The sequence below is a fragment of the Carlito syrichta genome, unplaced genomic scaffold (assembly GCF_000164805.1).
Source record: "Carlito syrichta isolate Samal-C Ts95f unplaced genomic scaffold, Tarsius_syrichta-2.0.1 Scaffold313525, whole genome shotgun sequence".
Classification (NCBI taxonomy): Eukaryota; Metazoa; Chordata; class Mammalia; order Primates; family Tarsiidae; genus Carlito; species Carlito syrichta.
In genome coordinates this window covers 301,094-326,656 of record NW_007257621.1, presented here as the reverse complement: position 1 = coordinate 326,656, position 25,563 = coordinate 301,094, and the positions used below count along the sequence as shown (strand labels likewise).

Sequence of the window (25,563 nt, the reverse complement as noted above, 5' to 3'; positions counted from 1 at the left end):
AAAGCAAATGCCACTTTTGGACTTCTCTTACAAACAAATGATTCTGAGGTAGTAGATGGAGAAGATACAACATCCCAATGTTCTCAATGTATTAAGGGATCTGGCTGCCAGAGGAGATAGTAAAAGGTTACATACAATTCATTAGGAATATCTAGAATATGACCAATCACTTGTCCTGTTTTACTCTGCTTTCATAGACAATTGTTGAATTTTTTAACCAGTCTTTTATTCTTTTAAGGGGAACGCAGGGTACGTGTATGTATGTCTTGGGTACATGGAAGGTTTTCCACTGTGCCTTTCTGCTGCCATACTGGCCATAATGTTAAAGCACTGTGTTGCTGTTACTAAGCTGGTTCAGGAATATCCTGCCCCAAATCTGCTTTGGTACAGCAGCATATGATTAAGTTGTCTGTAATAACTGAAATTAAGATGGGCTAGGAGTGACAAGAGAAAAAGTGATTTTTAGAAGTGCCATATTAACAATATGTAGCAATAGATTAAGTCATTCAGTGTTGGTGGTTCAAACATATTAAAACAAACACATGTAGAATATTTCACAGTCAAAAATGTCTTTAGTAGGTTCTAAAAAACACCAGTTTCCCAATGTAGAAAAGGCAATTACTATGCATAATTTATCATATCAAATATATGGCGCTTTTACAAAGCATCATACTATTCTAAAAGAGTTTGCATTTTTCAAATAAACACAAAATAAAACAAGTAACTCTGAATAAGTAGTAACAACTTTATTTTAACTCAATGTGTTGAAATGCAAAAAATATTTTCAGCAACAAGATACAAGTAGTATGTATCTCATTGTTCACATCAGCTAATTAAAAACAAGGCTGAAAAGTTCAATACAAGTTTTTATACATTTAAATCTTGAAAATCAATTTCCCCCAGAACTAATTTTCAAATAATTTTTGTAGAATTTTATTTTCAAAAATGAGACTCATTTAAGTTATATCTTCTTTTTAAAAAACTGAATGCAAAATTTACTGAGTTACAGTATATAATGATAAACTCTAACAGAAAAAGATTTAAATATAAGAATTTCTTGTCAAACATAAAGTTCACATACTGCAAACAGAAGACACGGTGTGATTTCATTCCTAGTGAAGAGGAAGTCTTGCATATGATAGGCACTCAATATTTGTTCAACTGGACCTAAAATTTACATCATTCCATGAACACTTAAATAAAGTAGAGCTTGTAATCTGTATAAAAAAGGTTTGTAAAATACTCTTATGTGTGCTGAAAGTGCTGTCATTATAATCTGAGAACACTAAAACAAACTCACTCATCCACCTACCTTCTTTTGTAAGAATACACTGAATATATTTATTTTATCCATTAAAGAGCATGCGTGTCCAAGTCAGAATAATTCACCTCTTCAAGCATACTTGGCTATGAGCAAAGCTTGTTTAATTGGGGATTTTCACAAAACTTAACTTACTGAACAAAGTTCCTGTTCCATTTTAGTAACACTGAGTAATATCTAGGATCCACAATTTTATAAGGAATTCTGCTTAGATTTGAAATATATGCACGGAATTTAAATGGGTAAATAAATTATTAATTATACTTTTGGCCATCTAAGCTCTTACACAGATCTAGTTTAAGAACAAACCAATAATGTTCATGACAATTTTTCAAGAGATTGTTAATATTTTAAAATTTAATTTTATTGTAACTGTTGTCCTAAAAAGGCACTGTTTTTCACATTTCATCATGCAGTAATAAATTGATCACATTTTTGAGAATTATCGTTCCTCTGCTAATCAACTGTCCCCCCAAATACAGCATATTTAAATGAAATATTTCAACTAACCTAAACTTTCAACGTTTAACTTATTCCTATATTCAGAAATTCAGTCTTTTGAATATACCACACATAAGGCCCAAGCAAATACAGTTACATATACATACACGCGCACACGCATACATAAACACACGACATAATTCATGCAAGATTCTCCAATTACCATTTCAAGACAATGACACATGACTATTCAAGGAGGTAACATTGGCAAGCCATATTATGGCACCTTCATATTTGTGCTCCAAATATCAGTACACATTAAAATTAAAAAATAAAAAAGGCACAAATATAGTGTCTATATTTTGTCTAAAGAATAGTTTATCCAATGACTTTTTATAATATGTTATATTTAAAATCACTCACTACTTTCTAAGAAAAAGCCCTGTTAAGTGACAAGAGGGAAACAACAATAGGCTGATAGCTCAAAAGGCTGGACAGATCTGTGCCTATTTTGAAAACAATGCATGTAGTTTAGAAAGGGAGGGAGGGGGAGGCTATTAGAGCATTCATGTCAGACTACATTAACAGTTTTATATCATTGCCTCAAGAACCCAAAAAACCAAAAATATACATAATAAATAAAAAATAAATCAACTACCATATTCTGTTAGTTATAATGGTAGGCATTATATTATCTGAAAAGTGGACATTTTTACAAACATGGATATTCTTACAGCACAGTGTTTGACATTTTTGGTACAAAATGTGCTACCAAATTAAAAAAATATATAATAAAATCTTTAAGTCTGCAATAAGCACTAGAGTAAGTAAGAATAAACAGAAACGTTCATTATATGGTATTATTACTGAAGTTACTTTTGTGGTTAGAAATGTAGATTCAAGAAGTGAATTAATTCACAATGTGCCGGTGTGGTGTGCATTTGATATAAATGGATAGATTAGTACTTTTCTGATATATGACAACATAATTCTATAGCTTAAGGGAGTTGTTGTTTTCTTATAAGACCCCGGCAAAAATCTTAAATTAAAAGTTTATATAAGCTGGGTGCAGTGGCTCATGCCTATAATCCTAGCACTTTGGGATACTGAGGAGGGAGGCCTGCTTGAAGCCAGGAGTTGGAGACCTGTCTGTGTAACATAGCAAGACCCATCTCATAAAAGAGTGTGTATATAATAGGCTCAATCTTATGGTGGAATTAAGCAAGTGAATGTCTACTTCCAACAATATTCTTACACCGAATGAAGTTCATCACCAGGTAAGAATCTTTCTTCTATTACCAAGGGAGTTTTCCAATTTCAAATTTAAGTTACCATAACGAAAACTGAAACTATACAGAAAGAAACAAAGATATGTGAAAATATGAGTTTTTTTTAACAAATGCTTATTTGACAGTTTGTTCAATGTAAATATAAACCACTCTTGATATATCAGAATTGTTCAGTTAGTTAACATCTAACAAAGAGATAGCAAAACATAATATCTATTTGAAAACCTCAAGCTTCGTTTTTTTCCTTTTGTCCTGAATGCAAAAATTAAATAAACAAATTATATAAATCTTAATCTGAAGAATAAAACTGTATGGAAACCTACAGGAATATGCATTTTTTTCCAGTGACACACTTTTACCCTTGTGGTCAAATATAAATCTTGTTTAAGAAGCACATTGTCACTACCACAGTAAGTCAGAAGTAGGATCTGACACTGACTGCTCCTGCTTCTCCAGGATAATGCACCAGAATAACTCTGTTAAGAACACAACTATCAAACACTGAATGTGTGTATGTGTTTAAAGCTAAAACTCACTTATAATAAGGAACTGGCCCATGAAAAGCAGTTTATAAATAGTTTATCCTGTTCACATTATGCAGAAATTCAGTATCATCCACAATGTTAGTACAGTAACTGAAATACAAAGGAAAAAACAGGGTGGGCGAAGGTTCAGTGTGGCCTGATACAGTCTAAGCGTTCTCTCCTTTAGTATGCATCTCCCACAGGCAAATAACATCAGTTCATTATTTGAAGGAGAGTAGACTATCCAGGACTCGTTTATTGTTCAGGTGTCTTTTCCAAAGTGTGAAAAACAGGAGTAAACTCAATAACGAATATCTTCAATCCAAACCAATTTAACTATAATCAAGGATATCTTTTCTCATCTATCATCACAACATCCCAGTTGCCTCCATTTGTCTTAAAAAATTCTTTCAAAAGTTAAGACACAATTAACTATACCTTATTAATTCCCTCAAAAGCAAAAAAATATATGTACCATTCAGCATACAAAAATTACACATTAAAAGTGCATATATAGCTTTCTTAATTGGCCCACTTATTAAATTTACATTTGGTCATCCTACTTTTAACATGTACAGAATTCTTCATATAAATGTGGTCACTATAAATTTAAAAAAAAATTATTTCCATACATTACATGCTTTCTTCATGAAATCTTAACAATCAGTTCTCAGTCATTGTAAACTTGACAACCCACAGTTTGTTGGACAGTTAACATACAGACAAACATCACAAATTTCACTAAAAATTTGGGCCAACTCATTGCATATTTGCCCCCTGAAATGAAAAATAAATTAGAAGTGAAGCAGTGTATTGCCATAACTTACCTTGAAGGTAAGCAAGTTCTCCTAAATTTATAGAACTTAGACTGGAGACATTACTGGTAAACCCCAATACAAGTGCTTTTAAGGAGAACCTAGTTTCAAACTTTGAGATAGCATAGGACAAACCCTATAAAATTCACTTTTCTTTTCTCAAACATAATGGAAGATCTTTTTGAACTTATTATCTTCAGTTATCAATATTACTGCATTATGGAGCTAGTGCAATCTTGCATAGCCTTGGTCAAAATGACAAGGCACAAGAAAAAAATTAAAATATTATATGAACAAGAGAAGTCATTGAGAAGATAATTTAAGGCCTTGAAGTGAATTAATCAGTCTAATTTAAAGCTGAAGAATAAACCATAAATTATCCACCTGAAATGCAAGCAATATGCTTTTTTCAGTTTCTGTTCTGTGGACAAAATAACAGAAACAACTCTTGTTTATGGTTTGTGTATTAGAATCCTTCTGGATCTGGAGGAGTAAAAGTCAATTCCATTTTTCTACTGTTCATGGAAGATTTCAGGACTGTTTTAGCCGTTTGCGTGGAATGCCAAACTGTGGACACTGTGCAGATGCTAGTGCTCGGAAGGCTTCTGCTACTAAGTGAGGGTGAGACTGAATCATAGATTTCCACCCTGATGTCTCCATTATGTCGGTTGCTTGGCTGAAAAATAAAATTAAGAGATGTTTAATAAAGAATACTTTCCAAAATACACTGCTGCATTGTCAATTTTTTAAAATTTGTGAATTTCAAAATATTCAAACACTGTCTACCTCTCTATTTGTTCAAACCATTTGATTTTATTAAAACATCATCTTTATCATACTGGTATTTTCTGTGGCAACTAAAAGTATTAAATTTTTCTGAAAGTTCTATTCCCCTGAAGTATGTGGCATTGGTCTCCATAGTTCTCTCATTGTTAACATTTCTGTACCAGCTCTTTTAAGGGCCCCTTTCTCTTCTTTTACCTGCCTCTTACAAGGTTTTATAGAACTACTCTTCTCTCTTAACATGTATTAGTCATTCTATCTCATCTACTTTTCACAATATAACTACCATATTCATTGATGTTAACTCCTGAATTGCTAAATCCTAGGCTTTTTCACAAGGTTTGTTCCCAACTACTTGCTTTCTTTACCTAGATGTGCCACAAGAACCATAAACTCAGGATTGTCAGATGAGAACTCATCATCTCTCTCCCCAAGCCCCAAATTCTTCCTCCTACATTTCTCATCAGTTAAAGCTTCCATCATCACTCAGTAATTCAAGTTGAAAACCCGGAAGTCGCCGGGCTTGGTGGCTCAGCCTGTAATCCTGCACTTTGGGAGGCCGAGGTGACTGAATTGCCTGAGCCCGCAGGTTCGAGACCCACCTGGGCAACTTGGTGAGACCTCATCTCTACAATAAAAAAAAAAAAAAATTAGCCAGGCGTAGTAGCATGTGCCTGTAGTTCCAGCTACTTGGAAGGCTTGAAGCGGAAGGATCGCTGGAGCCCAGGAGGTCGAGGCTGCAGTGGCTGGGAGTGGCCTCTGCACTCCAGTCTGGGCAACTGAGTGAGACTCCAACTCAAAAAAAAAAAAAAGAAAACCCAGAAGTCACCCTAGATTTTGTCCTTTCCAGACAATCATTAAAACCTTATTTTAAGGCCTGAAAGTCTTCAAAAATGTCTTGAATAACTGTTAAGGCCCACATCACCTTATATTTGGATTATGACAACAGTCTCCTAATTTGTCTTCTCGTCTCCTATCCTGCTCCTCTCAAATCTAGCTTCCAAAATGCAACCTCGGTAACATGACTATATCACTCACGCCCTCTTTTATTGTTCCCCATTGCCTATATCCAAGTTCTTTAGCAAGAGAAACATGGCTCCTTATGACTGGTTCTCTAACTTCTCTCCCTCTCTCTCACGTCCATGCTCTGGAATTTTACATGATACTCAATTGCTTACTGTCCCCTATGTACAGTATGTATGCTCTCACTAAGCAATCATAGAAAATAGATGCTCAAGTAACAAGTCTATCCTTTCTTACCGCCTTTTATCACCTACTATCCAAATGATATCCAAACACTATAGATTCTCCCTTCAAAGTATTTCTCATATACTTTCATTTCTCTCTAGTACCACTGTCACCAATCAAGTCTCATTTCCCCCTTCATTCTTGTCTGAACTACTTTAATAACTTTTCAACTGGTCTAACTGTATTTAACCTTGTTTTGCAACTACTACCGCCATCCCAACCTCCCTACAATCCATTCTCCACCCTGCAGGCATAGACTGCTAAAAATGTAAACCTAATCATGCCCTACCCCAGCTGAAAACCCTTTACTGGACACCAATTACTCTTCAAATAAATGTCTAAAAGTCCTAATGCTGTTTCCCATGGCCTTCCAGGATCCGACCTCTGCCTGTCCTCTCCAGTTTCTTCTTATTAACTAACTTCTTCCTCTGCCCCCCTGCCCCCACCACTATACTGCTTATACTGCTCTTTCTCATCATAAAAACTGCATATCACATTTTCTTTCTCTAGGATGCACTTTTTCTCCTCTCTTCCCTCTTCTTCACCAGGGTAACTCCTACCAATACTTGAGGCTTTTTGGTTTTCCAACAATTCCTTGTGAAGTCTTTTTCTGACCCCTAGATTAGGTTAGGTACCTTTACCATATGCTCCTAGGGGCATGCCACACACACACACACACACACAAAACACACACATGTTGTACATATGTTCCTTATCATACTTTATTGCAATTACTTGTTTAATCTACTGCTATATCATAAACTCATCATACTTTATTGCAATTACTTGTTTAATCTACTGCTATATCATAAACTCCATGAAGGCAAGGAAAATACCTGTCAAGCTCACTGCTATATGTTCTATTCTGAACACAGTGCCTTGGGGACTCACTGGATAATAAAATGCAAGTATTTGTCAAATAATTTGTCCATGCCATCCTTTTTATTTACAATGCCTGGTACTTCCTTCTTAGTTCTACTAAGTCCAATTCATGATTTAAGACTCAGCTCAGTCATCTCCAGGAAGCCATCCTCAATCTCCAGGCCTAGTCAAATGCCTGTATATATCCTCCTTTATCATATTGCTTACCATATTATTAACGAAATGATATATTCAGATAACTATCTCTATTAGATCAATTTCTTAAGAACAAGAATTTTCCCTCAAATTCTTTTTATATGCAGTACCCTAGCCCTGTGCTTAAAACACTATGGATGCTAGGGAAATGTTTGTTCAATTAAACAATAGCTGATATAAACAAAATAATTTTCAATTTACAAACATCAAAGTACAAGTGTCACTATGTTTAAAATTTCAACTAGCTGTTTAGAATCACATGAATACCTCCTAATAAATCTGATATTTTCATTTATTAATTGAATAAAATATCTACTGAATGCCTGTACATACAACACAGCTTCTCCGAGGGGTATAAAATAAGCTATTTTTTTTTTTTACACCAAAGAAGTTACACAATGTAAAATATTTCAGTAATAGAGTAAAACTAGAGCTAGACAGTGGCTAAGTACAAAGAATCACAAACTGTTATTTGTTGCTAATATAGTACATTTTAAATTCAAAATTATTTTTTTTAGGATCACATACTATGAAGATATCCTGTTACCATATACTGACCAATACATACAACCAATAATTTAAGTATATTTTTTACCTTCAGAAAACAGAATTCACAAACTAATAGGGAATCAGTTAACTAACTTCATCAAAACAGATGAAAGCAATGGGAAACGGTTAAATCAACAAACTAATTCATTTTACTATTTTAACTAGTAGTTTAAATAATGTTAATACTTATTTAATTTTTAAATAAATAATACCTTTTTTTTGCTTTCTTATATCCACTTTTGATATTTGAGAAACTGGGTTTTGAGAGTTTATAGGCAAAACTAATCAAAAACAGATGCAAAAACTTCAACCTACTGCCTCTTTTCCCTTTTTGATTTCAAATAATTACAAAGAATAGAAAAGTCACTGAAAATGAGAGAAGGAAAAAAGTAGAATACATTTTAGTTCATATTCAAAAGATCCAGGCTTAGAAAGATAAAGCAACTATCCAACCTCTTAGAGGTAAAGGGAAAAAGAAAAGATCAAATTGCTACCATTTTTGGAATAAGAGGCAGGTAGCCTAATAAGGCATATGATACAAGGTACTTGGTTAGTCCAAGAAGCACCAAGTTAGCCTTCAAATATAAAGGCTAAACAAGTTTGGAGGGTACGTTCCTCATAGGGATTAAATGAATATTTCTCTCACCTTTAGGAATGTTTTCTGAAAGGGCAGTGCTACATCTCTAGAAGCCCTTAAATATCTAGACTCTGTTATGTACCATGTAGCATATGCACTTAAAAAATTAGAGCATCAGTCTCAGTTTGCATAAGAAGCTGATCTATAAGGGAGCACTAAATATAGTCTCAGAAATTCACTAAGTAGTCATTAAAAAAAAAAAAAACCAAAACACTAGCAGCTTGTTTCCCATAACTAACATCTGGATTCATACGTGTTGAAGATGAACAAAAGGCTATGCAAACACTTAATTTCATTTATGCAGATCAACTTTAAGTCAGAAACTGATGTCATCTTACTTGCTGTTCCAGTTTTTCCCATCTTTACACCCAAGTTGTCGAAGTACACTGCACCTGCATTGAAGATTTAAACACACTTTAAAAAAGTTTGGTGAAGAAATGTGGAAGGTGTCATGTCCACAGAAATATAAGCATAGCTTACCTATTAATAAAGTCTATGGCTTGTGCTTTCAACTGTTCTGCACTGTGCAAATCTGCAAGGACAAGGGTATCAGCAACATTTTCTACTGAGAGGTTACTACACAAAGCTTCTTCGCACATGACCTTCAGCCGTTCCAGTGCATACTAGCCAAAATGAAAATATAATCATTACATACTATCCAAGATGAATATAGCCATCACACATTACTACAAGTTTCCAAAACAATATATTTGTAACTCAGAAAATAAAGTTAAAGCATATTATTCTCTAAGCTAAGATTATCTTAACATCTTTAAGTTATTGTTTTAACCTAGTATGAAGAAAATATAAATGAATTTAGAAAACTAACTTTCTTTGGAAAATTTAAATTTGCACAAGTGCAAAATACAGTGAATTTTTACAGTAGGGTTTATACTAAGAAACTACCTTATAACTCAATATTCTTAATGAGTATATGTCTCTTCTCTACTATTTCAAACACTAAAGTGTACCACAATCTACACCACTGCCAACCAATCAGTCTTAAAGAGTGAATTCATTATAAAGCTAAACAAATCATATTCATAACCAATGAAAATTCTTGCAGTTATTTGTGTATATTATGTAATATAACATGTGGAGCTGTTTCGCTGAGGTGTAACTGACATACAATAAATGAAGTACACATAAGGTTCATTCTTTGACAAGTTTATACAGCCATAAAATCATCATCAACTCAAGATAATAAATATACCAAATCCTCCCTCAAAGTTTCTTTCTACCCCTTTGTCATCTTTCCTTCTTGCCCCACCTCAGGCAGTACCTCTGATATGCTTTCTATCACTGCAAATTTGTTTGCATTTTCTGGAGTTTTCTATAAATAAAATAATGCAATATGTACTCATTTTTGTTAGGCTTTCCTTTTTGGGGGGGTTGGAGTCTCATTGTTGCCCAGGCTGGAGTGCAGTGGCACATTCATGGCCACTGCAGCCTTGATTTACTGGGCTCAGGTGATCCTTCTGCCTCAGTCTTCCATAGCTGGAACTACAGGCATGTGCCATCATGCCTGGATTTTTTTTTTTTTTTTTTAATTGTAGAGATGAGGTCTCACTAAGTTGACCAGGCTGGTCTGAATCCACAGGCTCAGGCAATCCTCTCACCCCGGCCCCCCAAAGTGCTGGGATTATAGGCGTGAGCCATTGCGCCTGGCCCATGTTTGACTCTTTCATTCAGTATGATTGTTTTGAGATATATGCACATCTCTGCCTGGGTATAAATAGTTCAATTCTTTTAATTCCATCATGCATAGATATACTACAATTTGTTTATCCATTACTATTGATAAATATTTGGGTGTTTACAGTTCTTAGCTATTACAAATAAAGTTGTTATTCATATACAAGTCTATGTACAGGTATTTTTTTTTTTCTTTTAGGTAAAAATGTACAGATAGACTCCTTGGATCACAATAAGTTTATTTTTAACTTTTCAAATAAACTGGCTAACAGTTTTACAAAGTAGTTGTACCATTTTACATTCTTATCAGCAGCATATGAAAGTCCTAATTCTTCCACATTTTTGGTATATGAGAAACCTGTTCTTTCACATCCTTGACAACACTTAGTATAGTCTTTGTAATTTTAGCCATTATAATGATGGCTTTTAATTTACATTTCCCTAATGACCAATGATATTGAGTATCTTTTAACATATTTCATTAAAATTATTTCAGAAAGTGTCTACTTAAACATTTTGTTCACTTTCAGAAATAACTAACAAATTTTAATAGATTAATAAATTTTAATAAATTAAAAATTAACACTTTTTCTTATATCTGAGTTTTGAGAGCTATTTATATAGTATGAATAAAGGTCAGATAAATTCAGAATAAAAATTGCTCATTAGATATATACTATGCAAATATTTTCTCCCAGTCTGTGGCTAATCTTTTTATTGTAAAGTTTAGAATTTCACTGAAGTCCATTTGACCATTTTTCTTTTATGGATCATGTTTTGCTGTCACTGCTAAGAAATCATTACAAACACTTTCTCCTATACTTCCTTTTAGAAGTTAAAGATTTTTAGACTTATGATTCATTTGCATTACTTTTTGTTATATAGTGTGAGGTATGTATAAAAGTTCATTTTTTGTGCATATGGGTATTTGATTATTCCTGTATCATTGGTATAAAGATTAGTTTCTCCACTGAATTGTCTTTGCACTTTTGTCAAAAATTAAATATCCACATATGTGATGGTCTATTTTTATACTCTTTATTTTGTTCCTTTAAGTTATTTATCTGTCTTGATGACAATATAACGCTGTCTTAATTACTAGCTTTATAGAAACTCCTGATATCAGGCAGTGTTAGTCCTCTATTTTCATCCTGTTTTTCAAAGGTATTACATAATCTTAAATCAGCTTGTCAAATTTGCTTCTTCCTGGCTCAAAGATATTTTTACATCTTGATTTTTTCAAAAAAATCTCATTTCCATATTATCCCACTGTATGCTATTTCATAAAACTCTCAAGAGCCATCTATAAATAGTCCAAGTTACTTGGCATTTTCATTGGATACTTTTCTATAGATATAGATATATCTATGAAAAAAAGAAAAGCCTGCTAGGATTTTTAGAGGGACATGTTGAATACACTATCAATTTTAAAGAGAACTGACATTTTAACAATATTGAGACTTTCAGTTCAGGAACAAGATTTCTCTTCACTTATTTAAGTCTTCCTGAATTTCTCTTAGCTTTATTTTGTAATTTTCAAAGTATAAGTCTTGAACAACTTTTGTCAGATTTAGGTCTATGTATTTAATCTTTTTTTATGCTATTGTAAATGGTATTAAGTTTTTAATAAGATAGTTGTAGATCACAAACAGTTGTAACAAATAATTGATTCCATATACACTTGGCCCAGTTTCCTCCAATGGAAATAGTTTTCAAATGTTGTGTATGGACATAGACATAGATACACACACACACACACACACACACACACACACGTGTGTGCTTATATACTGAATGTGCTTTTAGGATAGTTGTAGGATAATTTTTAACCACTGGCTTAAAAATTTTCTGTTATATTTGCAGTTTATCTACCTTTAAGAAATCACCATTACAAAAGAGAATTATAAATTGTTAACATTGTTTTTTCTCTTTCTACACTGTTAAATTAAAAAAGCAAATCTATACATACAGATAATTAAACTATACATATTATTCAGCAACTTCTGTTTTTAAAAGGTCATGAACTATATCTTAAAAGAAGAATATCTGAAAATTACAACAAATTATATCTGCCAGTGTGTGTTCTTATAAAAGGGAGTCAATATACACTTGAAACTACTAAATTTACAGTTTAATCTCCTATGGGAGGAAAAATCACTTCTTCCTGGCACCAAGATATTTTTACATCTTGTTGACTTTTTAAAAAATCTAATTTTCATATTATCACATAGTATGCTATTTCAAAAAACTCTCAAGAGCCATTTACAAATAGTGTTAGCTATTTGGAGTTTTCATTTGATGACAGTTTTCTATATACATCAAGCTTGAGGACATTTTTCAGTTCTTTAAGACCTAATTACTTACTTTGTCTGCAGCTGCCAACAAGTTGTCAGCCATTTTGTCAAGGTTTGGTGCTTTCCCTGTGTAAATGAATCTCATCATTTCTTTAAAAACCTCAGGGTCTAAGTCATTTATTTCCACTCGATTCTGATATTGGAAACAATATAAAAAATGTAAAGAATGTGAACACACAAAATGAACTAAAGTGAATCTTGACAGTAATTTAAAAGCCCCAAATCTACACTAAAAGTTTATAACTCAAATATACAGATATTTCTAAACTCTACTTTAAAACTGAGAAAAGTAAGTCTTCATTAAGGTAATTAGGTAGAATGAAGTAGGCAAGTCTAAGAGGAAAAGCATACAGTGTAGGAGAGGTGAGAACCATGGCCCAGGAGGGGAGCTCACACTCTGGTTCTCGTACCAAGTCAAACACTACCAAGTGGGAATATAAACCTCAATTTCTCAATTAAAAATTAGGCCAACAAAACTAGGCCAAACAAAATACATCTTTGTTAAGTTTATGATCTCCATCCTAAAAGATAATGGCTATTAACTGTTTTCTTTGTTGAATTCTTGGGTCAAAAGACAATACCTAAGACCCTATACCCCACCGTTCTATTCCCAGCATTAAGCAAACGTAGGGCTAAATATTTGAGAAAATAGCAAAACTCATTACCACAAAACTCACCCCTTTGCAAAAATGGCATGTACTGTTATATACTGGCACTCCTTGCTCATCTTAAACATATTCAAAGAGGACTAGTGTTTTTTACTTCTATATTTTTGTATTTGGCTTCTCACTTGAGATCACTGAAGTTAAATATCTAACTCTAAACAACAGCAAACCTTTCTGACCCTTTGAAAATTATCAGAAAGATGATCATAGCACATCCCCAAGCAAACATCAGAGAAGCAAGCAGTTAATTTATTGCAGCCTCTAGTTCTCCCAAAAGAATAAAGTGAGCCACATGAATAAACTCTGGAGTTGTCCAGTTGGAGCCCTAAGGCAACCAGCAAATAATCAACCTGTGGTCTCTAAAATAACTACATTTCAAGGGGACAGGTGAAAGAAATACCTGGAGAAGTCAAATAGGTAAATCTTGATTACGGTTAGTGTAAAATAATACTTATGTAATCTGTGTCCTTTATGCTACACCTATTAGGTATTCTCTCATTTTAGTGATTAAAGAATGTAGACATTTTGTTGCTAGAAAACAAATTCCAAAATCAACCCATAATGTCTAGAAATGGGGAATATATATCTTGAGAGGCTCCTCAAATAGCTATGAAGCAGAATGGTCCTTTGGATAACTCATTCTGAATAACAAAACATTTATTTACCTACCAGATAGACATAAACGTACCTGTTCCTTGGGATATTTACTACACATTCACATTGAATTACATCTATTATTTCATTATAGAGAACATTTTTCCCCATCTTTCTATTTGTTTCTAAAATTTTTCTCTACTTATCACAGTAAGACAAGAACATGCAGTTACTTTTAAAACATACACCCACTATTTTACATTTGTATAAATTAAATATTAGCTTTTAAGCCATGTTTACCTTTTTGCTTTCTTCCATTTCATGTTCAAACATGGCATTAAAAACTGGGGATCGAGCTGTAACAAGATTAAGCACATTATTTTATGCATAAAGTTATTTTATTAAATGTACTGTATTATCCAAAAGTAGAAAGTACCTGCAAGTACAGATTTATGAGCTTTAAATTCTTGTCCTCTCACGAAAAAACTGCAATCTGTAAATCTTGTGTTTTCCCAGAGATTACCTAAATCTTCTGCTAGTCGACATTCAGGCACCTTCAAAGTATTTGTATTAGTATGTCCCGATATGTTTACTGAATCTTGGACCACACTCACCTAATAAAAAACGGATGGCAAGAAAAACACACAAAGTAATATTAATAATTAGTTATAAGTCTATACCTAAATTTTTTTTTGTTTAAGATCACTTGGACGATTCAATATACTTCTGATCAAAAATCCTAAAATCCAGAAATTGAATTTAAGAATATAATTTATAGGAGATAAATGATAAAAAATTACAAACAAGCCAGGCTCGGTGGCTCAGTCTGTAATCCCGCGCCTTTGGGAGACTGAGGTGAGTGGATTGCCTGAGCCCGCGGGTTCGAGACCCGCCCGGGCAACTTGGCGAGACCTCATCTCTGCGATAAATCAAAAAAATCAGCCCGTCTTGGTAGCGCGCGCCTGTAGTTCCGGCTACTCGGAAGGCTGAGGCGGAAGGACTGCCGGAGCCCAGCAGGTCGAGGCTGCGGTGGCCGGGAGCGGCCACTACACTCCCGTCTGTGCGACAGAGTGAGACTCCAACTCAAAAAAATATATATATCTACACTGTTTGTAATTTTGTTGTTGTTGTTTTTTGTTTTTTTTGAGTTGGAGTCTCAGTCGGTCACCCAGACTGGAGTGCAGAGGTCGCTCCCAGTCACCACAGCCTCGCCCTGCTGGGCTCCGGCGATCCTTCCGCCTCAGCCTTCCCAGTAGCTGGAACTACCGGTGCACGCTACCACGCCCGGCTGATTTTTTGATTTTTTGTAGAGATGAGGTCTCGCCTGCCCAGGCGGGTCTCGAACCCACAGGCTCAGGCAATCCACTCACCTCAGTCTCCCAAAGGCGCGGGATTACAGGCTGAGCCACTGAGCCCGGCCACAATGTAGATTTTTAAATAATGATATTTTATGTAAACAAATGGTGTCATATACTGGTTGGTTAGAATATTTAACAATGTCACTACAAAAAAATTTCTCAGCAGAAAAGCTACAATATGATGTAAATTCAAACAAGAAGACATTTTTGTGAGGTGAAGGAATTTATTTTCTCACATTTCAAACCTACTAACATTTACTATACATACAATAAAAACAGTATTTTGTTTAAAAGTCATAGTGACTTTTTATAGTATAAAGGTTATAAAATTAATCTATGATATGCAAATTGGTAAATTTTTAAAGTGTTATTCCTACATGTTTCAACTCTAGTAAAATTGACATATCTTACAGAACAAGAATTTTCACAAAAGCAACTATAATTATTTCACAGGAAAAAGTTCACAGGAATTTTTTATGGAAAATCAACGGCAAGAACAATGTAAATATAACTTAGTTTGATTTATAGACCTTTTATTTACCTATGAAATAATCAGTCAGTAAAAGTCAGCATGACTACAACTTTGTCTTTATGTAGAAGCTGACATAATATGGATTAAATTATTTGCCACTAAAGTTGACCACATACTAAATAAAATATCCTAAAACACTATTGACTAAGTCTTACATATCACTTTTAAGAAAAGGTATTCTATTATATTATTGGAAATTTCATATTATGTTTAATAAATTAAAGAAAATACTACCTTAACTAGTAAAGCAAATATGTCGGTGTAAATGAATCTTTTTTTTTTTTTTAACAAGAAGTACTATATTAGTTACCATTGTATTAAAGTGCTAAGTCTTATACTGCAGTAGATAGGTACATTCATTTAAAAACATTCATAAGGCTCTTATTAAATAAAAGTATAAATAAGGACACATGTATAGTCAACTATATAGAAAATAGAAATGGATTGATTCAAATTACTAACATACTAACACAAAAGTATAATAATGTTCTAATGTAAAATGTTTGGAGAATATTAACTCATTCATGACCACTGACATGAGTTTACATCATTTCAAATTCTATTCCTGGTTGCAGTTAATGTAAATTCACCTCATCATGAAAAACTGTCTTTTCGGGTTTATAATCCGAATAAAAATACAAAGTATGGAGTACTAGTCAGAGTGGTGTCTGAGGCAAATACTGGACATGTCTGCAACTTTCAGCTGTATTGCGAAAAAGGTGACAGTCTAGAAAAGACCATCTCACTTGTGCTTAACAACAGAAGTTTGCAGCAACCAGTTTTAGATTTTATTTTCACCCGCTATCAGTATTAGGAAAGTGAAAAATTTGCCAGCTGCAAATGTGTTAAGTCTCAGAAGTTCCAATTCACCCAGATGTACAAATACATATCTCACGTGAATGAAAGCATACTTCTAAAGAAAAACTAGACAGCTTTTATTCTTCAGATAATATTTTTTTCTTGAGTTGGAGTCTCACTCTGTTGCTCATGCTGGAGAGCAGTGGCATGATCATGGCCACTGCAGCCTCAACCATGATGGGCTCAGGTGATCCTTCCACCTCAGCCTTACAAATCTACAGGCATGTGTCAACACTCCTGGCTAATTTTTTTGATTTAATGTAGAGTTGAGGTCTCATCACATTGCCCAGGCTGGTCTCAAACTACTGGGCTCAGATAATCCTCTCCTTTCAACCTCCCCAAATTCTGGGATTACAGGTGTAAACCACTATCCCAGCTCAGAGAATATTTTTATTAACCACTGTTTTCTCTCAACTTGCATAATTCCTGAAATCATGAGTCACAGAAATCATCTAATCCATTCACTGTATTTTATAAAGAGATTTCAAATTGAGTTCAAGACAAAAGAAATAAAGTATCATAAATAACAATGTGTTAGAATCAGAGGAAGATTAAACCTAAATCTCCAGAATCCTTTTCTCGTGGCTCTTTATACAAAATAATATTTTTGATATTATTTTAAATTAGTAACATTACTTTAATTAAATTATGATAAAAAGTATTTATGACAACAATCTTGTGAGATGTTTTTCTAAATATGGGAGCCAAGATAGTTTACATAAATAAATCCACCATTAAAAGTTCTCCTATCCTATCAATTTTTTAATCACTCAAATCATCTCTAAAATTGTAGTAAATACAAAGTAGAAAAAAGAGCTTCACTAATCCTTACCTGATTGCCTGTTCTACTATACATTAAAACCTAATGATATAAAACATTCAAGGTTTAGCTAGGGATCAGCTTTTTTAGCACCCAGACGGTATTTATTTGCTCATATCAAGCACTGCACTTGAAATTTCTAGATAGAAAGAATTGGATCTGTTCAATGACTTGCCTAATATAAACAGTACAGTTATAAAAATGTGATGATATATTTAATTTAGAAAACAATTTCCTAAATTCTACATACTGTCTCTTAATCGAATTCAAAATAATATACTTAATGTAGAAATGTGGCAAAAAATAGGCAGATATAAACAAATTAAAAAATAAAGATATTATGAGGCATAGCTATCACAGATATTAATGATGTTGTATTTACATTTTGTATAAGCAATCATAATTCAGAAGGATTTGTATACCTATTTTCCTAGTATTATTACAAATTTTAACTAAGACACTTAATTAACATTTTATACTCCAAAGAGTATTCAAAAGACTAAAGAGCAGAAATTAATGATCTAATTAAAAATTGATATGCAATGAATTCTGATGGTTATTTTCTTGATACCTACAATTAAGAAAATGACAAAAATTTAGTTTATCTATTACATATTCAAATACAGGTAATGAATACTCTTACTTAATGGAACCTAGAATAAAAAATTCAGGAAAAAGGCTGAGATTCCTGAGGTCAAATTTGCATTTCTTTCAAAATTAAAAAAAGGGCAAATGCACAATACACAAAATTGTCAAATGCTGCAAATCAAAGTTTCAAATTCATCTGACAGCACTTTTTCAAATTTACTTTTGGCTCAACCCTGAGAATATGATTTAGACTAAAAATGAACATTTGAGGGATTAAGTCAACTCTGTGACCACCTGAAAAGTTGGGTCTCCTCTAGTGTAGAACTAAGGTACTGACTGGTTCCAATTTTTAAAAATCTGAATTTTCCAATTAATTCTAAAAGCCAGAACTTTTCAAAGCTTCACAGGACTACAATTTTGCCATTCTAATAGACTACCTAACCATCCCCCACACTGGGTCCAAAGTGAGAAACTTTTAATAGTCTAACTTCACATTATCTTTTAGAATAGTGGATATTAGACTTTTTGGCTTTCATACATAGGTATCATTTTTAAAAAACTGGTGACAGAAATTGGGTAGTCAACTTTTCATTTTGCAAAGAAAGAGTTTTGTAGAAAATGAAACCCAACTTCCATCTACCATTACAAGTACTTTAAAACAGAAAGGTGATCAATGTGCTGTGGTTTGAATGTGTTCTGCAAAGTTCATGTGTTGCAAATTTGACCTCCAATATAACAGTGCTGAGAAGTGAGACCTTTCAGAGTTGATTAGGTCAGGAGGACTCTGACCTCATAAATGGATTGTCTTTGGGTTAATGTTTTTATTGAGAGAGTGGGTTTATTAAAGCAAATTCGGTGCACAAATGCACACACTCCCTTTCTCCATTCTACCTTTCTTATCTCCCTCTCCCTCTCTCTACCATGTGATGCCTTATGTTATGACACAACAAAAAGATGCAACCTCTATTGCGAACTCTCCAGCCTCCAGAACCATGACCCAATAAATTTCTGTTATTTTTAAATTACTAGTCTTAGGTATTCTGTTACAGCACCACAAAATGGACTAAGACACTATCTTAGCAAATGAAAAACAGGATAGGAAAAAAAGTTGTGTCCTTAAAAATGAATTCTTTTAACTTTATGAAATACTCATTATCCATATTTTAATCTGTATGTATATATATCTCTGTATACCATGAAGTGGCATAAATCTGGAGACAGAGTATTTAAAATTTGTTGAATTTCAAAAGATGAATTAATCTAACCGATTTTCTATTTTTCCTATTTATTCCTCAATTCTTGAGTTCTGTATCACTTTGGACGAGAGGGCAGAGCTGAATACACTGCTACAAATCTTCATCTATTTCTGGCCACTTCAACCACTATATGTAACTTGCAAGATTAAGCTATGTTTTACACAAAAAGGGTAGCACCCAACTGCCTTACCTGTCTACAGCACCACTTGCAGGGGAGGGGGAGGAGGCAGTTCTTTAGGTAGGGCAGTGCAATGCTTCCTCCTCTTCTGCAAGCAGTGCTGGTGATGCTGTAGAAGGAAGGGCATCCGTGAGAGGGGTAGAAAAAACAACGGAGGGCACGAAGATTGTTGGCTAAAGGTACTCTTTGCCCACCTATGCTAAATATGATGCCCAGGGTATAAATGTCTACATCAGTAAAAGTTTTCTATTTCAGGATTCAAAAGTGAATCAGATCAATGCCAACTTAAAAATGTATGTCATGGTGGGTTCTAATTTTAGGGGGTTGCTAGCATGTATAATCTAGCATATGGATATTAAGCATACTTCAAAATTAAATATCAAAAAAAGATACTAAACTTAATTTCAGCCTTAATTCTGAATTTCTTGTTTGTCTAGGTTCCAGTAGAATATACTTAGGAAACTCTCTGTAAGCAGTTTTTTAATTGACAAAATAATTTCTAAATTTATTTTTCAAAAAAAGTATTTTCTAAAAAGCTAATTCACAAAAAGAATATAACTGAAATCATTTTTTGTTTTTGTTAAAATTGGACTAAATAGCCTTTAAGGTCCTTTGAGTTGTGAAACTTCTTTTATGTTTAACATGCTATAATTTAGGACAATTGCTAAAATTCTGGAAGACTGTACATTAAGATTGTTAAAAATTTTATATAATATAGCCTATATTTGCTTAGAATACTACTTAGAATATCTGCCTACTGGCAATAAATGCTTTCATTAGTTTTCTTTCAAATTATTTAATAAGTCCTGCTCAAGAGATGTGTAGTATGTGCTTTGTCAACCAAATAATTATATTCATAACAAAATCATCATACAGTTCACTTAACTTGTCTAAGTAAAAATAAGATGAAGTATATAGTCTCTGGGGCCATATTTCAATGACTTTTCTAACAAAACATAATGTCATACAATGAGTTCGTCATCTTGCCAAAAAAATTGTACACATTTACTATAAAGTGATTAAAGCTAACTTAGCAGTAGTTAAGAAAGTTACTATGTTTCCAAGACACTCATCTGTCCTCAATAATCTGTTAAAATATATTTAATGTGGGGTTTACTCGATCAAAATCTTTTCAACTGGTTTTTTCATGAAAATTATCAACTGCCTTAAGCATTTCAATAAAATTGTTATTGATATTTTCTCAATTGTTATTGATATATTCTCTAAAAACTATACTGATAACACAATATGATTCTTCAATTCATTCCAAAGATGAATCTCAAAAATTCATATAGATAAAACTACTTAATGATAATGAAAAAAGCAAATCAAAAACTCAAATTAGGACAAATCATTGAGTGTAAATTATTGGTAGAGGAAATGCTGAATATTCAATATATGCCATTTAATGCATATCAATGCACCTCATAAGTCTGTCACAGACATACGCAAACCTTAAAAATTTGAGAGCTACTTCTTTGATTAAATTAATCCAATTGCGTGCATAATCAAGAAGCTTTCCAATTTTTTTTTAGGTACTTTTGGACTCAAACTGATAAACTCTGTGTAATAATGTCTACTAATTTGATCAAGCTGATAAAAAAAATTGTCTGTGTCAGTTATTGAGAATGAAGAAGGTATTTAGGAATGTACACATAGATACTACACTACAAACTTACAAATGAAACATAATCAGCCACACCAATTACTTGATTTTTAAAATAATCTTAATCCAGTTTATATTTTTGTGATACCACTAAACATAACCAAGGAATTCCTCAGGGAAAAAAGGTACCTACCTCACAAAATAATGTAAGCTTGTCATCTGGTAAAAGACCATTAGCTTCATCAAGCAAGAAATCCCTTCTAATGAATTTTTTAAAACCCCAGTCCTTCCCTTGCACAAATCGATATGCTCTTTGGCTTTCTGGTGAAAAACAAAATAGAAGTTTAAATAAAACAGATATCCAAGAGACATTTTTCTTAATGATAACACAATTAAATAAGATGTGCAAAAACAGGACTTCCAATATATCCATTATAAACATTATAGATACTTGTGTTCATATTAAAATGTCATAAAAGTTAAGTCAGGTAGAAACAGATCACTCTACATGGCTACTCAAATTCTGGTCACCATCAATGAGCTTAATTTCAGACATTCTGATCTCTAAGCAAAAAAGCCAGATCAAATCTCATGGAGAAGGAAAAATATATTTTCTTAAATCTAGGACCTAAAAACAATGAAATAGGATCAAAATATGTTGATATATATATACTATTCATCATCTAATATCAGAATCTAGTTAGAAAAATACATCTTATTTCCTGCTTCTTCCTTTAAAAATAGATGTCCCTAATTATCAAGGCAATTTTTAAGCATTGCTGGTACTCCCATCCCATTGATTTAACTTTTAGTCAACTACAGAAAAATCCATTAACTAATGAAAAAAATCAAATAAAGTCCATTATCATTCCTAAGTATCTAGTCATATTCCTTCTCCCTAAAAAAAAGTTCAAAGCCCCGTAGATGTTTTTATAGTACAATTTGTAATAGATTGAATAAATATCTGAAGTAAATGTTTCAAATGCCTAATGTACACTATATAACAACTGTGTACTATAAAATAAACACGATCCTCTACAGCAAACATTCACCATTTAAAATAAAATGGAGGAGGAAAAACAGCAATAAATCTAACAGAAATACTTTATCATCTTAAAAACAAGACAATGTTTAAATATAAGTGAAAATATGTATCATTTTGGCATTAAAGATATTCTTTAAAAATGTGTGTGTGATTTTGTAATCAAGTTACCTGATTCTGTAATTCACTTCTAGAAAATATTTAAAATTTAATGTAGCAGTTCACAACATATTTTCCTACTATGTACAACATATATTTCCTACAATATTCTTCTATTATTAACCTCTAGGCTACAGCATTTCAGATAGTTATATATGTGAATATTGGACTGAATTCAACAGCCACAGAACTAAGAAACACTAATTTCCTTTCAGTCAGTATTGAATCTTCTTAGCAAAAAAATTCCAGTAACAAAATATCAGGGCATTCCATCTCTTTATTTGTTCTTCAGATTCTATTAAATGGTGAAAAAGGCAAGGGAGAAGGGAAATGCTTCCTGAACGTTTGTTAGACATGCTAGGCAAGAACCAGGAACCTTGTGGAACCTCACCCTAACAGCAACGATTTTTCTAAGCGACAAGTATCCATTTTGGGACACGAAGTCAAATATTGATATTAATATCATTAACTACTTTTATATGGTTTATGAAGTCTAACACGTAGTAAAATAATCGTAGCTTTATGCTGGAATTTCAATAAGGCCAAATTAAATGTTTTTACTCAAGCAAGTTTTAGTGAAGAAGAAAAAATGCCAAATTTTACCAGGTAAAAATGCAGAAACCACAGTATATAGTTACACAAAAATGTCTTCCATCAGTTTGCATGTCACTTACCCATTGCTTTTGTTTCTTCTCTTTTAGCATTCAGAAGGGAAAATTTGAATTTTGCTCGAACTTCACTTTTGGGGCAGCTGACTAAAAGCAAATATAAGGACAAGTAGTCTTTACTTTCATCATCTAATCCCTTTGGGTTTACCCTCAGGCACCTAAAATAAAAAACAGGCTCATATGGAGGAATGTAATACTAGAATTGTTCAAAAGAGAGAAGCAATACTGAAATTATTTGTTAATTAATATCACAACACTTCTGTCCATAATCCCACAGTTCTTTATAATTCTCCACACTATTAAGACATTATTACCAATCTAATATAAAATTAGATTAATAGTCACTGTGAATAACAATAACAACAACAAAATCATAAGTAGCTGATAATCACATCAAAAACAAAAATCCAAAGCAAACAAAAACCTTACCATTTCATTTTGTCATTTGGGCCAGATGAAAATGTTGAACTTTTTAACACTTCACCCATTTCCTCTCGACAAAAACTGAAATTATTAATGGTCCACATGTATGAAAATTTCACAACTTTAACCTAAAGAGATTGAGAAAACTGTTTTAATAATGATGATTCATACTTTTAACTTGTTACACATCCTATGATCCAGTCTTTTAACACTTCTAGTAACTATGACAAAGCATTTGATAATATATTCTCAAAATTCTGTAAAACTTATAAATGACATAAGGTAAGTCATTTTTAATATGTACCTGTGTATAACACCAGCTTTCTGCTATAGGACCAGTAGACATATCTCCAGGCAGAGGTGGAGTGGGTTCCCGAGACATTGCCACTTTAGTGCAGCCTTTTAGAATTTACGAAGTATCTCACACAGTTGAGTATTTTGCCTACAAATGAAAATGAGTTTAATTTACTGATTTTAACTAAAAAATCAAAAGAGAATATGTATTTAAAAAGTCATGAAACATTTATTATCTCAAATTAGATGAAGGAACATGTGAGGATTTAAAATAATTTTATGTTATAAAATGAATCAATAAACTTTTGTAACACAAAACACTTGAAATCTAAAATAAACTTAGTATTTGTAGATAAAATTATTTTGTCAAGGCATACTTTCCAAAACGTCACAAATAAAAAGAAAACATATAGCTTAGAAGTAAGACAATATACATAAAATCACAGAATATCATACAAAGACAGCAATGAATATCAGATTCACCTCCCTTCACTTTACCATTGAAATCTTCATGAAAATCAAAAGATTTGGAAAATCAGAAATATAAATACAAATGGGAGGCAAGATAGTGAAGAAACAGGTCAGTGTGTGAGTCTCCACACAAGTGAGTGTCCTTAAAGACTCTCTGAGTAAGTGGGTATGTGCCGGTGGGTGAGTGAAAGTACAACAGAGGGGAGACTCGGGTTCATGCACCCTGGGTTCTCTTCCGGAGGTGACTGCAATCCATCACCTTCCTGAGATTGGAGCTCCTGGCACAAAGGATTGTCTGCTGTTCTCAGGGATCTCTTAAGAGGAGGCAGCAGAGAACAGCTGCTTCTCACCACCTGGCACCCGGATGATGCCATCACCTGTGGCAGCAAACCGGGCATGAGCCCCAGAAACAGTGAAGAAGGCAGGGTGTGGAAATCTGCACTGGAGCCTGGCCACTGGAGAGGAGACACCGACTGTCACCATCTAATCTGTCCCAGACCAGGCAAAGAAGTGAACTGCCCCAACCCAGATTCCAACCAGGGACCCAAGGGTTATACCTCTCATTGGACTTAGAGAGCTAGATGCCCCTCCACCACACAGGAACAGGTACAGACATGTCAGATCTCAGTGGGAGATTAGACAGCAGTGGCAGCAGCAGCAGAAAAGTCAGGTAAGTCTGGATCTAATCTGCCCTCCTTCCACAGTAGTCTGTGGGGCATCTGACTGACAATGAGAGCAACCCTATCAGCCTCCACTGAGAGCGGAGGGCATGGGCTGGAGACTAGAGCAAGTCAACGTGGTGGTAGCAGCCAAAAGGGTCCTGGAGTTAAGAAATGGCCACAGAGCGAGTTTTTTTGTTGTTGTTGTTTTAGTCTTTTTCTTCACTCTTTCTTTGTGTTTTTGTTTACATTTTCATACTTGCTTTGTTTCTGTTATTTTTATTTAAAATTTTTTTTTTAGATTTTCTGTTTGGGTATCTTTGAGGGTGAGTATGTCAACAGGGACTTTATTTGTTTGTATGATTGTCTGTATGGTTTTGTTTTTTTCTGTATATGCTTCTCTGATTATATGTTAGTTGGTACGTCTGTCTGTTCCTCCTTTTCTTCTCTCTCCACCTTCCTCTCATCTTCCTCCTTGCTTTTTCCATTCTTTTCCTTTTTCTTATCTCATTTTTCTTTTAAGGGGCAAACATACAACACCCCACTACATGGACAGATTGGAAGGTGGTGGGATGTATGTTCAAGGGGCCCACACACCTGTCAGCAGTTACTAGTATCTTCAGATAGTTTCTGAATCACAGCTTCCCCTTAATTAAATC

At 33.5% G+C, this 25,563-nt stretch overlaps 1 protein-coding gene across 2 annotated transcripts; it reads right to left on the bottom strand.

Moving 5' to 3' along the window:
* Positions 1 to 725: 725 nt before the first annotated feature.
* On the bottom strand, positions 726 to 23,924 carry SPOPL (speckle type BTB/POZ protein like). Of its 2 annotated transcripts, XM_008070544.1 has the most exons (10): positions 23,785 to 23,924; positions 23,487 to 23,608; positions 23,064 to 23,215; positions 21,382 to 21,509; positions 14,429 to 14,606; positions 14,293 to 14,348; positions 12,744 to 12,866; positions 9,165 to 9,307; positions 9,023 to 9,076; positions 726 to 5,066 (listed from the first exon to the last, which is right to left on the bottom strand). In XM_008070544.1, the coding sequence occupies exons 1-10, from the start codon at positions 23,860 to 23,862 to the stop codon at positions 4,922 to 4,924; spliced, it is 1,179 nt and encodes a 392-aa protein (XP_008068735.1). In that variant the 5' UTR covers positions 23,863 to 23,924; the 3' UTR covers positions 726 to 4,921. The 2 variants fall into 2 exon arrangements, with proteins under 2 accessions (XP_008068735.1, XP_021574480.1); XM_021718805.1 differs by lacking the exon at positions 9,023 to 9,076.
* Positions 23,925 to 25,563: the final 1,639 nt, after the last annotated feature.

Bases quoted from the DNA above. Each gene is read 5' to 3' on its own strand.
- SPOPL (XM_008070544.1), bottom strand. From the start codon at position 23,862: ATGTCTCGGGAACCCACTCCACCTCTGCCTGGAGATATGTCTACTGGT. The intron at 21,510-23,063 runs GTAAGTGACATG...GTTTTTCACCAG, and splicing joins AGAAGAAACAAAAGCAATGG to AAAGCCAAAGAGCATATCGA. The intron at 14,349-14,428 runs GTACTTTCTACT...ATCTTGTTACAG, and splicing joins TCATAAATCTGTACTTGCAG to CTCGATCCCCAGTTTTTAAT.